This window comes from Saccoglossus kowalevskii, chromosome 18, assembly GCF_978046115.1.
Source record: "Saccoglossus kowalevskii chromosome 18, keSacKowa6.1, whole genome shotgun sequence".
Lineage (NCBI taxonomy): Eukaryota > Metazoa > Hemichordata > Enteropneusta > Harrimaniidae > Saccoglossus > Saccoglossus kowalevskii.
In genome coordinates, this window is record NC_140658.1 from 15,347,009 (window position 1) to 15,365,023 (window position 18,015).

Sequence of the window (18,015 nt, forward strand, 5' to 3'; positions counted from 1 at the left end):
CTCACGAACATATTACGTGTTAAAGCAGCCTACTCGCGAGCATATTACGTGTTAAATCAGCCTACTCACGAACATATTACGTGTTAAATCAGCCTATTCACGAACACATTACATGTTAAATCAGCCTACTCACGAGCATATTACGTGTTAAATCAGCCTACTCACGAACATATTACGTGTTAAATCAGCCTACTTACGAACATATTACTTGTTAAATCAGCCTACTCACGAACATATTACGTGTTAAATCAGCCTACTCACGAACATATTACGTGCTAAATCAGCCTACCCACGAACACATTACATGGTATAACAGCTAACTTACGTTCGTGTGTTATCACTCAAATCATATTTATTACGTGTATCAGCTATTTTGATCATCTAATAGATGTATGTAACAATTCGTTGACCTCACCCCAAATGAAAAGATATCCACTCCTTTTTGAACGGACAGTTGAAAAGATAGACAGCACACAAATAACTTTCTTTACAAAATTAAACAAATTTTATTTACAATGTGAAATGACCATTAAGAAGGGATGAATATTAGTTCCAAATCAGTTGTTATTTTTAAGCAAAAATCTTGGTGTAATAATTGAAGCGCCGCCAACGACAACATTAGATTTCCATGTTTATTGTTGTAGAAGCTAAAGGATTAACACTATAATGAAACGGCAATGTGAAGATGTGGTTTTTGTTCACACCAAGTTTTAGTAAGCATACATTTATCTTTATTGTTTGTCCCAAAAATTAAGTCAAACCAAATTTTATAAGCACCAATATGTTGGTAAATTGACCCATCTTATTTTATTTATTGTATATTTTGTAACTCTGTTGTTTTTCACCCAAATCTCACTGAAATAATAAAATAAGGCTTGGATATTCTAATATCACGTTAGAGCAACACAGGATTCGTGCAGCATCGTGTCCGAATTCCGTGTAAGCAAACAAATTGTATTTTACACGCGTTGTTTATGTCTCATGGGACCCACATCGAACACGACGCCGTCGACGACTGTGGCGCTCTATTATGAAACAGTACCCCTTGTTTTGAGTAACACACAGCCTTAACAAGTGGATGTGGGTCAGCTTCAGTCAATTTTTCGACTGACATAGCCATGATCCCGGTGCACATATCTATATAATCGCAAAAAAATAGGTGCAAATAGTTTACTTTGCGGTGCCATCATATTTGGTTGAGAGCAAGTCCACCACCACTATGAAACAGATAATAATAAATACACACTGCAAACATTACTGTAGGCACAGCTCATTTAAGAAACCAAGTACATTGCGCCAAAATTACATGCAGACATGAGTAAGTTTCACGCCATATCTCATCAATGGAAATACCATATGTGCAAATGAAAAAAAAAACCTGCACCATTACATAAATTTCACTTGATTTGAAATATACAATACTATATGGATATTGATCTGATGTGACACATTGTCGATTACCGTACGCATGAGATGTAAGCGTACGTATCGGGTTATTTGAAGCTTGGTCGGCACGATATCTCGCAAAATCTCTTTCTCTTGGTTCATACTGTGTTGTTGAATAACGTTTTAGTGTTCTCAATTGTTTTAGCTCATCATATATTATATTAATAAAGTCGGTATATTTACAGAATAAAACAAAAATGTTATGATTTTGCTTATATGTTTTAAAAACTTAGATTTAACAGAGCTTTAAAGTTTTCACTTTGTCATTCAAAAAATAACGCATGACAAACAATACATCAATGGGCACGACCAATCGGTGCACAACTCGCGTATGATTTCGTGTGCGTGTTTATTCTCAGACTAGTAATACAATGTATCACTAGTCTGAGGTTTGTTTCACACGCGACGTCTACGTCACAGGAACCCGTATCGAAAACGACGCAGTGCGACGTCATGGGGTGGTATAATGAGAAGATTCTTGGTGTGAGACAAGACAAAGTTCGAAATACAACCAATATCTATTTACGTTGAGTGGGTTCATGCGACGTATACATCGCGTGTAAAAAAATAATACGATAAAGATTTTCTGTTTCCGACATTGTGAAATCTTTTCGTTTTTATGTAGAAAAATACAGTAGTTCTACCGAATAAATTAATATTTATCAAATTTATTATTCATACATACACTACATAGATTCTAATTTCATTCAGATTCTTTGAGTTATAACAAAAATATAGAGAATACAGCAAATTATTCTTGCGTGATCGGTAATCATGAACATTATCATGAACATCGGTGTGAATATAAAAAACATTTTGTTATGCTTTACATATTCATGAATTTTCTTGTCAATTTCACAATGTCGGAAATGAAATGTCTTTATCGTAGTGTTGAAATAATTGTTTGTTTACATTCGTACGCTTGGTGCGCAACGACCATCATTTTCAACAATATCCAACCGCGTCGACACACTGTGCTGTATATATATATATATATATATATATATATATATATATATATATATATATATATATATATATATATATATATATATATATATATATATATATATATATATATATATATAACCTCAAATATATGTATATATACATTTAAGAGAAAAACGAATAGATTAATTGAATTTGTACTGTACTGTGCCCAGTCTCGTTTGGACATTACGTCATCGTGATGTTCTCGACTTTTCTTTGTCTTACCTCAAATAATCAAGGAGCATGATATTGTCGACCGGTTTCTTCGAATGCAACGTACATGTGGCCATTTTACCCATAAGTCATTTGGTTGAGCGACCATAATGCATCATATTTTTGAATGGTGTAAACCCGAATGTAAGCAAAACTACATAAATTGGCGAGATTACTGAATAGTGACAGAAAAAAAAACATACATGTGGTAAAAAACCCACACTCATAGTATGTACAAAACTCCAGTATACGATTTAAAATGTACTACCACACCCGCCCGGCAATTCAAATGAAGTGCAAATGAAGTGGAAAAACACATGGCTTGTCGACAGAGGGCACTTTTAACGTAGTGGGTTGTTGTGAACATTCATCTCATTTTTGCATATTTCATCTGATTCTGGCGATAATAGTTGTTGGACTAATTGCGTAACGAAAATTTGAAGTCAAATTCATCGGCTGCAAGTTAGAACAAACTGTTTCAATATATAACGACCACCATAACTTCGCCAGTTGTACCGGAGTTGTACCGGGATAAGTTTTATTAACCTTTGAGCGAAAGCGGTAAAATATAAATTTGCATACAAGATCACCATTGTACAGCTATTAGGGAGATTGTCTTTTTAGTGTGCGCCTGTTTATACACAGAGTAAAAGCGCCCGCAACATCGTAATAATCACGGAGATTCGCCGTCGTTTTCAACGGTAACCAGGGCTTCTTAAAATTGATTTCCAGAACACTGCACACAATGTATTCAGACAGAATTCCGTAAGATTTAGGCTCACAATGGGTTATTAATTGACATTGTTTCGTATTTTTCACTACGTAGTCATGTAGTATACTCCCTGATAGCATTGAACTTTGAACTTTGGAGAACGAACATTTCCTGCAAGAATAAAACCATGACGTCACATAGGTTTGGCATATTCACAAACAGTAAAACCCTAAAGTCGATTTCAATTAGTCACGCCCTCTATCGACAAAACGCTTCCGTGACCTGAACATGACGCAAACGGGCGTGGGACATGTCGACGAAAACTGTGAATTGGTTGTGTAATCGTTCGTCATTGAACACAGAATATTTTTAAAAATAATCACAATATAAACATATTTACGATATCGATATCGTTCATTGCTCCCATTAACGTCACAATTGGCCTTCGTCGCGAGAGGGCGTGACTATAGTAACGGCGCATTTTTACCGGTTGACTGCCAGTCTGCTTAGACACTGCACGTCATTCGAGTTACTCCCATCCGGTGTTGGTGAATTAGATGGCGAGTAAACGCGTTGTATGTCGACATATTTTAAACTTTGAGAGGCTGGTTGCGAAAGAATTCCCAGGCGAAGATAGAGAAATGAATATTTTCCAAATAGATGAAAATCTGCCATTTCGTTTTGGTCCTTACGAGAAATTCGGTGTGAATTCGACGCGTTGTTTTTAAACAGCGCCACCAATAATCTGGTTTGCAGAAAACCTTCGTTGTCTTGGCGTCAATGTTTCCGTGTGACTCTCAAAAATTCCATGTAATTGACCTGGCCGTCTCCGTCAATGTCAGCCTCTTCCATCATCTGTTCAATGTCAGTTTCCGTGTAAGTGTCGGGCACTTTCGCCAAAGCCCCGCGTAACTCGTCCGCTGTAATATATCCGTTCCCGTCAACGTCAATATCCTGAAAAACCTCCATGAGATCGGCAGGACCATTATCCACTAGCAATAACAAAACAGAATTTCGGAACAATTATGATAATTAATATGACAGTTAATTGTTATATACAATTGCCCAAATCTTAAAGGGCGGTGGTCGTCGCAAGGCGTCGTGTACGATATGGCCCAATGTGTCGTATAAAAACGTGTAAGACACATCGTAGTAGTAATAATAACGGTTTATTCTTATATTTTAAATACAGTACCCATTTAAACCATTTTGCCATACGTCGTATGAGGTCCATATCGAGCTTGCGCATGCAGCCGCGACGACCACCGATCTTTATAAGATTAACCCTCTTCGTACAAAAACACACAAACATCATCTCGAATCTTGCAATTAAACTTCAACTGACCTCGCCTAGAAGTTGCTCCCTCAAGCGACAAAGCCTACCGTGACGTCAAAAATGACACACGTGGGTAACACAGCAATGTAGTTCAAAGCGACATTTGTGTTTCGTTGTGTAGTCATTCTTCAATTAGGAAATAGCAAATCTGTAAACGGTATTTGTTATTATTACTACACATCAAAACAGAATTTACGCAATGAGCGGTGCCATTTATACACACTTGCGTCACAGAAACACATCGTCGCTAGCGGGCGCGACTTAGAGGAACGATGTGTTACAAAAAACAAAAACTTGAAATTAATCAAACGAATAATAGCGCCTTTACTTGACGATGTGTTTCTTTGACGTGCACAACGAGACGACCACAAATCAAAGCAACATCGACACTGCGGCGTCCTTTTACACACTTACATCATAGCGATTCGTCGCTTGAGGGCTCGACTTATAGATCTAGAACGGGCCGGGTGTAGTACGCCGAACTTCTTACATGGACGTGAACACATCTATCTGCCTGGACAAGCCAAATAAAACAAAATAAGGCTACGGATAAGATAGTATTAATGTTAGGGCTCGACTTATAGAACAGGCCGGGTGTAGTACGCCGAACTTCTTACATGGACGTGAACACATCTATCTGCCTGGACAAGTCAAATAAAACAAAATAAGGCTACGGATAAGATAGTATTAATGAATATTAATTTAAAATGCTGATTAAAACGCAGAAATGTTCGACTACACGATACCAACGCGACCATTTTTAAGACTCGGGCTGCTAACGAGTTTCTATGGAAACTGCCATTTTAGATAACTAATTTTTAGTATAACTTTAATCGACTGATTGATTTTGTCACCGACAACGTCTTCCCTTCAACCCTCTCCATTATATCTATTTTGGAAGTGACAAAGTGCCATTATAGGAGGGAAACGTTCTTGCTGAATGCATTCATGACGCACTTAGCTGACGACGGTAGTCGCCAGACATGGAAAAATGATCGTGACCATTCTCTCAAGCGGCACCATACAAGAACGCCCCACGCTTATGAAATGAAATGAACATTACATGCATTCATAACGATAACGTGCTTCAGTCACATGCTCTTCCGTGCCTTTATGTCATAGGAAGCTTTCTGGCTAATGAAACGCCCCCCAAACGTGTATTAGGTTCCAGTGTGTTTTAAGTAGACCGAATCAGAGATCACAGCGATCCACTGCTGTTCCATTCCGACTCCTTTCATTAAAATACGCATGTTAAAATAATTCAATTTATTCATGGTATCTTTCAAATAGCGGCGGTTCCTCGTAGTACGTAGGTAAACTGACATGCGCCATGTTTGGTAAACGCTTCGCGCACCGTTTCGCGAGTAACACAATCACCGACGTAATTCATTACAAACAACGCAAACAACAACAGAAATATTTATCAAACAATAATAACGACTGTGTTCACATCAGGTAATGTTGTGATTATCATTCCTTCTCTACATCACTGCCACGCACATACACGGCGTATCTCAGTGTCACTCTTGTCCACCGACAACCATCATGCGTCGCTAAGGGTCTGAATTTTACGATGATGACCAATTCCTTTTCTCGGAAAACTGAAGCTGTCAAGTAGGGTGTTATTATAAGTGATTTATCATGGCTACTCAGTTTTCCAGCGAATAGTATGCATTGCAATATGCTAATCATCTGCTTACGGATGTATGATGGTATTAGATGACGTAAAATTACGTTCCTGTCTCGATACTGAATATATTTATTTTTAGATTCGAATCTACGCTTGGTGATTATTTTTCCGTCAAATATGCTAATTTTCTTCAGAGCGGTCTGGCATCCGCTATCAAATATCCTCCATTGCCACTATATGCTATAAATATTTCATGCTGATTTAACAGGCTCACCTGTATGGTTATCTAGAATATCTTCTGCTCGTATTATTTTTACGAATTCTCTGTAATTCACTCTTCCGTCGCCATCTTGGTCTGCTTCTCTCATCATTTCACGCAGTTCGTCCTCTGTGATTTTTTCTCCCAGCTTCTTCATTGTTCGTCTCAGTTCGTCAATGGATATAAAACCGTCATGGTTACGATCAAACTCGCGAAAGGCATGATAAAGGTCGTCTTTAGATAAGTCTGAAACATGAAAAAAAAAGATTCAAGAAGACCACTCGGTAATTTACGATACCCGGGTCATCATGGCACAACGCGGTCACACGAGGAGTAACAATTTTCACAGTCGTGAAAAACGGATGTGCGCAGAATACCAATAATACGATACCCGGGCCATCATGGCACAACGCGGTCACACGAGGAGTAACAATTTTCACAGTCGTGAAAAACGGATGTGCGCAGAATACCAATAAACATCGGGTGGTAGGCGCGGGATTTAAAGAAACAAACTTCAAACAGTATACTAGTATTGATAACAAAATGATTTGTAATACCGTGACGGACGGCCTTGCAAGCGGCAACTCGAAACTCCGGCAGGAAATTCCGGATTCCGAGTTTCGATGACGACGTGTTTCTACCAAACATGGCCTATGTTATGATACACCAGATATAGGTTACTCGGCACCAATTTGAACGCATCGGCGTTTGAAAATAAAGCACAGAAGTTGCAAGAACGAACGATACTTTCCGTTTTGAGCGGGAAAGGCTCCTAAATTACTGGGTGTCGCATCACGATCAGTGTACTCATATCGCCATTTATGATATGTTTGTGACACAAATCCGTCGTGTCAGACAGCAGATCATGCGAGCGGGAAACACGGAACGATGGTTAATACGTAAATACTAACACCTGCTACCGTTGTCACGTGACAAACCGTGCACACATACGTATAGCAAACCGATGTTCTATAGCAATCCACGTATTCAATGATATTTACCGTGACAGGCTGGGGCTGCTTGCATTTAAATTTGCGATTGCCATCATCATTGAAACCTAAGGGTCGTTAGTTTTACACGACTTCCATGCCGCTCGCATGATTGCCGCGAATACAATACGAATAGCATACGTAAAGGTCATTGTAATAGCACATTTGAACATGTATTCCGAGTAGGGCTTTGTAAGCCTGATTGGCGATATAGTCTTGATGATACTATTATTAATGCGTCCTAGTCGTATCTCCGCGTCCTATTCGATGAGACCCACGAGACGTATACAACGCAAGTAAACTACACTGTGTGTTCATTTGTTGACAGTAACCAAAGACAATAGAAAATGTCTAATGTCTTTGCATGAACAAAGAAAATAAAACAAAATCGTTTAGATGCCCCAAACTGAAACCGAATAGGTAATACTAGATGATATTTCAATGCAATTACTGCGATTGAAAACACGGACCAATACTGGCAAAAGACGAGGCACACATACAAACACGGTACATCATCAAACGACATATAAACGTATGTTTTGCTATCATGTTGCCTAACTGATGGAGACTGCCACAGGGGATTTTGGTGCAATCGATCTTCAGAATCCGCACACGGCCCATTTCTTGACATATAGCAAAGCTTTCATATAGCACATCGCCACAGATGTTGTAACGAGGATTATCCTGCACTATCGAATTATAGAACGTCATTTCCGGTTGCGCTAGAGGGTATTATTTCTTCTCGGAAGTGGCTAAGTTAGAAGTTGCTATGCAATTTATGTTTTTGTCTACTTTCATGTTGTTCCCCACCCTCCCATACGCACCGATCAGTGATAATCCAACCAGTTGAACGTTGAGCAAAATATTATGAGTCTCCCAGGCAACCCTCGCCAACAGAAAACCCAAGATCATACTAAAACGTGCCATTGGGTAAAATGTGAAAATGTAAAAAGCGTTGGGAACGAGGATCGTGTGTTGAAGAGCAAATTAGTCTGATACAAACATGATTAAACACGTGACAGTTTTAGGATATGGTACCAGATGTGAATGAAATAATGTGCCTGGAACCTGTGTGACTCCGGTGAAGATCTCATAGAAATTCGGCTTCAAATTCGTGCCAGAACTTGACAGATTTGTCAAATTTAAGTCAATTTGGGTACTGTTCGGGGTTCGACGGGCCGAATCTTACGAAAACTTGACGCGAAATGACGTCACGCGATTTCATTACAATATGTCATATACATTTATGTAAATCAGCAACTTTATATTCATAATTCAAATTATACCCATTCCACTTCGCTCAAGACATTCCATCTCATTCAAGGCTTTCCACCCCGTCCAAAGTATTCCACCTTGATCAAAGCATTCCACCTCACCCAGCGCATTCCATCTTCTCCAATGCATTTCATCTCGTCTAAACCATTCCTCATGGTCCAAAATATGGATTATACGTTGGAAGTAAAACAATTGTTTTAAGCCACAACCGATAACCGAGTTCGATAATATAGACAACATAGAGCGTTGCATTTGAATGTTTAGTGCGCAGAATCGAAGCGCATAATATACAATCTTCCTCAAGCAAGGATTTGAGAATTGCGCTTTAAAAATACCCTTCATTTTATGTCAAGGACACTCAAGGTTATCGACGAGTCAGACGATGTCGATATGAGCATATCGGCTTATTATTTTATTTGACAAAAAGTGATCAGCAACAACCGCCATTTAGATTGGCATTGTGATTCGATTTCAAGCAGGTCACGGTTTTCAAACACTCGTTTCTCGATAGCTAATCAGACTCGTGCTGACCTACATAATAACTCTACAATGACTGTTTACGTTAACGCCAAACATGGGAGGTCCTTTTTTTCCATCTATGACGGTTCAAATCACTGAAACCACGGTATTCAACTAACCAGGCTTTTTAATGAAATTAATTCACCTGGAAAAACAGTCACGAGAACACCATAGTTTAGTGTATGGCATTAATCACCAAACGCAATTTATTCCACGTATATTGTTGATCCCTCTGCCTCTAGCTAATCCCTCTGCCCCGGGGTATAATATACTATTAGCCTTGACATTGACGTATTACTCTAGATTGACCCACTTTAATTAAATGTTTTAACGTCAGTTTTCTTTTTTCTCGTTCCAATTGTTTTCCCTAAATTCAACTCTTAATATGGACCTATAGAATGGTGCTAGGATACACGAGTTGCTTACATGATTTCATCTGGACTAATAGCGTTAAACACGACTGGGTCTGAGTTGTTGAGCTGACTATCACAAATAGCGTGCAACAGACTAAGCCTAATACCAAGGCTTTTGTGGTGTTTTTTTGGGTGAAATTATAGTTGTGGCACCGCGTCGATCGTGCTTGAGGTTGGTCCCATAAGACGTCTGAACGCGTGTAAAATTGTTTTTATTTATTTATTTATTTATTTATTTATTTATTTATTTATTTATTTATTTATTTATTTATTTATTTATTTATTTATTTATTTATCACATTGAACTCATATAGAATACGGTGTAGTACGATGATTATGGCGCTTTAATCGTGAAAAAAAAAATCTAAAAATAGCGAATAAAAATGATGGCCACGCTGTTTCATAGGAATCGTTCATTTGTCCACGTTACTATTATACTACAAATTACTATTATTCCGGTATGTTTAACGTTTGCAAATCACATACAAAAATAAACCAACAATGCTTCTGGGTTCGCATGTTTTTAATTTCAGAAACAAATGTCCCCAATGGCGTACATTTAAAGGTGAATGGGGTCACCACGTAATAATGACATTTGAATACGGATGAATACTAGGGCACAGTCATTGAGGCAATTTACTATAGTCATTCCGTGATTTTTGTTTTCAAGGTTACGGATTCGACGATTTATGTCTACGTAATTTGAAGACCGTAGTTCCTGATTTTATTAACGAGTATGCTGCAGATTTTCTGTATCTGTAAAACTTGTTTAAGCTCTTCCGCTGCAGGCGATTTTAGGTTGCAAATCTTATTAAATCTTCGGTGAGCCAACAGATAGTAAATTTCCTACCAGACTTCTAGCACACGTTCCATATTGTCGGTAGTCTGCCACAAGGTTCGCGGATGATTACCCCGATAACTTGTCACTCAGAAAAATACAACTACGCATGCAAATTGGGAGCGAACTATTTTCTTAGACCCACGATTTAGAAATTGCTTGAAACCCGATGTGATGTGTACATACAAATTTTTTTTTTGTCGTGATACAGGATGATACTGAGACTTTTCTCAGAATTTGTTCACGAGTTTTTAATTGCGGACTGATATATTTAATTGTGCCGGACATGAAGCCGTTTTGTTAACTTTTTTTTGACATTAACGTTTCTGCGACATTGTGGATAATGTGAATACTAGTGTGATTGTCACGCATGCGCTTTCCTCATTCAATCCGAATGTACGTTTTATTCATCAAATTCGGGATGTTATATTTATTAGTGCCTAGTTTTTATCCTGTCACCTGCAAAAGATCTGCTCGAATTTTATTTAAAGTCGTCGCCTCTAACGGTGCACTAGCCGCACAAACATCTGCGCAAGTTTTATGATATCACCTATCTTAATGCGTTTCACCCTGACACTCGATAAGCTGGTTGTCTGCAGTCTCGTAACTAAGTGTCCCCAGGTGTAAATCAATCTTTAAAGTTTTAATTACAAATAAACTGACTATCATGGGGTTGACAGTCGTTTGTGGGTGCGCGCAACTCGTGTAATTTACGCGCAATCTCCCCGTGGTAATAGCGGTTATTTATTGTGGGTTTCGACGGTATTATTCATTCTATTTCGCCAACGCCAGATGGTGAGCAGTGAAGCTATTGTAAATTTCAAAACGCAAAGGAACGCATGCAGAATGCAAACTATTATTACATCATTATTATCTTCTATTTAAATTGGAAATGTGGAATCATACATTTGCAATAAATATTAGACTGAGTACTTAAACACGATATGCGTTGTGTAGTTTATTGTTCGACTAAACTGATACCGTGTTAAGCACCACCATAACATTTATTTTTTATTTTTATTTTTTTATCTAACAAAAACACTAATTACAAACACTTAAGTTTAACAGTTAAAGCGGGAGGGTCGTCACATGTGCACGCGCGGGAATCGAGTCCCAAGCGGCGATAACAACACACGCTAAAAACGCAAAGGCTCATGGATAGACGCTTGTTTGTAAACAGTGACACGCTATGGCCATCTGACGCATGCGCATGTAACGACTCCCACGCTTTAATGTACATGTACTAATTTTTAAAGTAGAATACCCGGTAGGTGCAAACGAAATGAACTTGTACCAGTATGTTTGAACCTGATTAAAGCCACAAAAATCTTAAAACGAAGAACACATCGAATCGTTCATCTTAAAAAAACCAAACAAGTGCCACGTCTCATCAATCAGGCCGAATGCGGGTGCGCAAATTTTTAATATACTGAGAATCTGCGCTGGTATAATGACGAGGAATGTTCCCCTAAGATGTACTAACAATCACAAAATATCTAAAACGAGGCAAGATCGCAACTGCACTGTAATTGACGATCAAGAGTGGCTTCACATAATTGTTTCAGTAACTCAAAAATCGGCTTCACGTTCCTGTATTTTAATTATTTCTATAACTCCATGTCCTCGTGTCAAGGTTGGCCGTAAGCACATGTTGATTTACGTGTCTGCAGATAAGAAAGAAAAGAGACGATTCTTCGTTTTCAGTTTTTGTTTCATCACTATTTTATAACGGATACCAAACTAGCTGAAAAGTTAGAGTTACTAAAAATAGAACTGACGTAATCGTAGTACGCACGCGCAGATATCAAACGAGGACAACGTGCGCAGGCGATAATTTAAAAAGACATTTTGAAAAAAATATGAAAGATAGTTGGCTGAACAAAGACCCTAGGAAATTATTTCAACGCTGTTTTAGTTTTTAGTCAGCTACTTATATGTTTGTCCGAATTTAACGTTAATCGCATTACGTAATTCTTAGTGGCATTATTTCAAACGCACGAACTTTGCCCGGCATTTAGTATGCGTATACATGTTATGTGTTATGTGTTGTGCTTTAAACATGTTAATATGCTACCGAAGAAAAGTCCAGCTAATTAGAATTTCTACTTAAAGCGGGCGAGTCGTCACCTGTCCATGTGACAGACGGTCATAGCGTGTCGTTGCTAACAAACGCGTGAGCCTTTGCGCTCTTGGTGTGCGTTCTGTTTTCGTCGCTTGAGACACAATTCCCGCACATGCACAGGTGACGACCCTCTCCGCTTTAATATAAAAACTATCAAATATCACGTACCCGCGTGTTGTAACATTATTCAAAAACATAAGCAACGGAATTCCAACTATCAGGTGTAAAGCGGAGATTTTTTAAAGCGGGGGAGTCGTCACCTACGCATGCGTCAGTTGGCCATAGTGTGTCATTGTTTACAAACAAGCGTCTACCCATGAACCTTTGCATTCTCGGCATGTGTTGTTATCATCGCTTGGTACTCAATTCCCGCGCGTGCGCAAGTGACGACCCTCCCGCTTTAAACTAACTACTATATCTATATGTAATAGGTAACTGGGCGTGATACAGTGACATGGGCATTTCGAAATATCGTCCAATCAGATCCGTAAATTTGAGTCATGTGACACTCCGTGCCTGGGTGAGGTGATTTACCATTATACATAGATGAACATTTCTCGCACTTTTCCGTACTTTAATTGTTTTGTACATTGTTCTCGGAAAAAAAACCTATATTTTCCTTTTAATTGAAGTATCATTATAGTCTAGTTTCGGCAATGTTGTTACTAAGATACCTTAGATGGAGCTGACCGCCGATATATCATTGAAGACAGAGGAGTCATGTGAATTGGCTTTCCTTTTCAAATATTGAGTGTTCCATTTTTTCCACGCGTCTTGTCCATGGATCTCTGCTATAAATATCAGCGACTCTCTTATTTTTGGAAAGTGTCTTGGAAAGCCTATTTACGGTGATTTTATCAATCAAATAATTTTAGCAATTCAGTAGCTGGGGAAATTCGATGTATGTGCCCCCCCCCCAATTCACTTTTTCGTTTAAAACACTGGTTAGAAATTTTACTTTCAATTCTCGATCTCTTCAGACAAAATATTCAATGGAAATATAAATACCAGTACACGAATCTAATGTAATTAATTGTCTGTAAAATACGAGTATATACTTCACTCTACTAATGCCTAGCTACAATGCTAGTAATATCTCATCATGTAGCGTAGAATCTATGCAGTGTACCAATCAATCTCATATCAGGGGTAAATTCTCTTACTCTCGGGGTCTCCACACTTGTCAGGGGGGAATCTCGTCTCGTCTCTCTATCTCGTCCCCTTGAGGTACGGGATCGGGAAAGTCACTTTAACTTTACAGTCAAGTAAGACACACACAACGAAATACGTTTCAGCTCTCGTCTTAGTCGGTCAATCGAGCACTCTATAAGACACAGCGCCCTGGGGAAATATCCCCAAGACTCTCTTAGACTGTGTCAACACTCGTCCCAAGGCTCTCCAGGACTGGACCACGACTCTCCAGGACTGCACTCTCTCTACTGCGTCTATCGTGCTGTGCTCCCCAAGACCAACTCAAACTCTCTTTATTCATTTTCAAAACTCTAACCAATTACAATGCAGTAAAAAGACTCTAGAGCGTAACCTTCAATCATAAAGCCAATCACACTAAGCACTGACTACGTCATATCTGGTTTGATTAATCGTTCACTACATTAATAACTATGGATACCAACTGTCAGAATCGCGATGGTTATCTGGTAATTAGTTCCAAATCACTGAGCCAAGTTCCGTCCAAAACTTCAAATAGGCCTAAACGATGACAGACATAACACAGCAATTCAGCTAATAATCAGCTAATTAAGTCGGTCAACAGATACGCAAAAACAAATTCATGACACATCCCTTCACCCAAACTGAGATTGTGCCTCCTGGAATAACACGTTCATAAATCAAAGATACCGTCCCCTACTCATCGTCATAGGGTTAAATACAATACTAAGAAAAGGTATAAATCAAAAAGAGTAAAACACACTAATTAAGTACAATGATTATAAAGTATAAATACAATGGTTATAAAGTCACAAATATCAACGGTTATGAATCAAAAAACAAGGGAAAGGCTACCAATCGACTCACTTTTCTCAAAACGGTCCGCTGAGGTAACCCTTCACTGCACTGTCTCCGTTACTAAGGATACAAATTCTATATCAAAAGGTCAAAAAAAAACTAAGGCGTGGCGGTGTAACCAAGCGATCAGCCAATCGCTGCAGTCGACAGCATGATCACGTGATTACCAGGGATGCGTCTCTCGGTTAAAGCATTGCAAAGCGGTAACTAATAAACAATGAATAAAAAGCTATTAATCAAACTCTTGTCACATACGCTTATAAACTTCAACTGAACTCAAAAGTCGTTAATCTAAACACAAGTCATACGGTGTGGAAACAGAATGCAAAGACAAAGCTATCATAACACATTACTCATCTGGCAATTAAAAAACGGGGAAAAGCAAAACAATAGAAACTACTGAGTTACATATAATCCTGTCAATCATGAAAAAAAAGCTTGCATTATCAAACAATACATATATAAGCGCACCATACTCCTATCTCAAAATAACATTAAAAACGTTACAAAGGTGCTATCAACTCAAAAAGCGTCAGAAGTATTCCGGAAACAACACATAAACAAAAACAACTCTTAAAACGTCGATATCTCTGTACATCGACAAATCAAAACTCTTAAAAAAACACGTGGGGGCATCATTCCTCCCATCATATTCCGTACTCATAAACTCATTAAAACACCATAAAAATTCACAAAACTCCAAAACACTGTGTTGCAAATACTTGTCCACTGAGGCGCGCTTAAATCGTTATAAAGGACCTCGCACGTCACTAAATATCATTTCAAAACAAAGATCTGGGCGCTCACATACATACAATTCAACATCACAACAACAAAAAAACGGTAAGAAAAATGATAGGAAAAGCAAGCAATACATTACATTACTGAACAATAGGGTTAGGGTTCTGGAAAACGGTTCAACGTCCTGAGTTATACAGTGTCAGTTACAGTGTCCAATGAGCGGTTCTCTAAGCAAATAGCTAAAGTTCTAATCAAAGTCTATAAGCGTCTTCTTCTTTCGTCGCGTTAGTCCGGGTCGTTCTTTATCATCTTCTTGTCTTTAATGTTGCTCAATTCTTAATTATTCAGTCCTATACGATACTCATCCTTCCGTAGGGGCTTTGAAGTCTTCATTTCTTCAGCGTCGTTCATCGGTGCCATACTGTTAACGGTGTTAGTCGTCAAGCGCGGTTTCGTCTCTGCCATCGAGCCAGTTAGTTCGGTTCACAAGAAAGACACCTCTTCGCCATTTCACTTTTCTTCACAGGATGTCAATGTGTGTTAAACACCTGCCCGGATTCTCCACCACGTATCAGGGGTAAATTCTCTTACTCTCGGGGTCTCCACACTTGTCAGGGGGGAATCTCGTCTCGTCTCTCTATCTCGTCCCCTTGAGGTACGGGATCGGGAAAGTCACTTTAACTTTACAGTCAAGTAAGACACACACAACGAAATACGTTTCAGCTCTCGTCTTAGTCGGTCAATCGAGCACTCTATAAGACACAGCACCCTGGGGAAATATCCCCAAGACTCTCTTAGACTGCGTCAATACTCGCCCCAAGGCTCTCCAGGACTGGGCCACGACTCTCCAGGACTGCACTCTCTCTACTGCGTCTATCGTGCTGTGCTCCCCAAGACCAACTCAAACTCTCTTTATTCATTTTCAAAACTCTAACCAATTACAATGCAGTAAAAAGACTCTAGAGCGTAACCTTCAATCATAAAGCCAATCACACTAAGCACTGAATACGTCATATCTGGTTTGATTAATCGTTCACTACATTAATAACTATGGATTCCAACTGTCAGAATCGCGACGGTTATCTGGTAATTAGTTCCAAATCACTGAGCCAAGTTCCGTCCAAAACTTCAAATAGGCCTAAACGATGACAGACATAACACAGCAATTCAGCTAATAATCAGCTAATTAAGTCGGTCAACAGATACACAAAAACAAATTCATGACACTCACTTCACTAATGCCTAGGTATGTTGCTAGTAATATCTCATCATGTAGCGTAGAATCTATGCAGTGTTCCACTTAATCTCACTCCACTAATGCCTAGGTATGTTGCTAGTAATATCTTATTATGTAGCGTAGAATCTATGCTGTGCTCCACTCAATCTCACTCCACTAATGCCTAGGTATGTTGCTAGTAATATCTTATTATGTAGCATATAATCTATTCAGTGTTATATTAAATAAAAATGTAATTCTACCAGGCGAGGTAGCATCAGAATCATGCACACGAACGCATCCAACACACTTAATAAATGATAGTCATGTATGTGGTTAAAAAAATCCGACGCCCCTACAAATACATGGCAGCGAGATTTACTAAAGCCCAACTCGGGCCTCGAATCGCTTTTTGGTACTAGTATGTGAAAGGGGTCATTGACCTGTTGCGCGAAAACAATATTCCGCCACACTTTTGTAAAAAAAAATAGCAGGAAACAGGAAACAGCTAACCTCCTTCTCAGAATTCTCACAAGTTCAATCAACTTCAACTTGGACATGAAAACTCCTGAACAACACGGTATTTTATCAATCAAGTGAACTCGAAGCACAGACAATTTGTTAATGACGAGAATTTTCCCAAATGGCTTTTAATCTAATTCATCATTTTGACGATTTCAAACTGACAACCTATCATTATTGACGTCTTGTACTTAGCTAGTAAATACCACTTGACGTCACTGACAGCCGGCATATTGCTTTTAAAAGCGCCCAGATCATCTCATAATGTTTGCGCATGTCTAACAAGTTATTTACATCCATTTAACTGCCACCGATATTAAATCCTCGGTGGCACAGAATGATTTGTCATAGTCTCAAAGTTAATAACAAATATAGGGTGATAGTCGTCTTGAAGCATCGAATTCGATTTTTTACAGGCGTTGTATATGTCGCGTGGGACCCATAACACGGCGTGAACGTGACGCGATGACCACTGCCCTCTAAATCCTTCTACGCTCCGATTACTTTTCTCAACATTCTGATTATGACCTGGCAACCACACCCAAAAACAATGGCACACCCTCAAAGCAGGGGAGTCGTCACCTGCGCATGCGCCAGATTACCATAGCGTGTCATTGTTTACAAGCGAGCGTCAGCCCATGATCCTTTGCGTTTTAGCGTGTGTTTTTTCTTCGCTTGGGACTCAATTCCCGCGCGTGCGCAGGTGACGACCTTCCTGCTTCAAAATAAATGTGACTGCTGTAACGTAAAGACAACACACTGTACT

General features: G+C 38.9%; 1 protein-coding gene across 4 annotated transcripts in view; it reads right to left on the reverse strand.

The window, feature by feature from the left end:
• Positions 1-3,151: 3,151 nt before the first annotated feature.
• Positions 3,152-18,015, reverse strand: part of LOC100367142 (neo-calmodulin-like) — a 41,346-nt gene continuing 26,482 nt past the window's right edge. The window contains exons 1-4 of one of the 4 annotated variants that reach the window (XR_014926940.1): positions 7,144-7,387; positions 6,602-6,832; positions 3,849-4,353; positions 3,152-3,532 (exon numbers count right to left, since the gene is read on the reverse strand). Coding sequence is in view for 3 of the 4 variants with exons in the window: in XM_085492700.1 (XP_085348826.1) it covers positions 4,139-4,353; positions 6,602-6,832; positions 7,144-7,234 (537 nt within the window). In the remaining variant the exon portion in view is untranslated. Of the gene's footprint in view, positions 4,354-6,601; positions 6,833-7,143; positions 7,388-18,015 lie in introns of those variants that run through there. The other 3 variants (XM_085492701.1, XM_085492700.1, XM_006822758.3) reach the window with 3 other exon arrangements.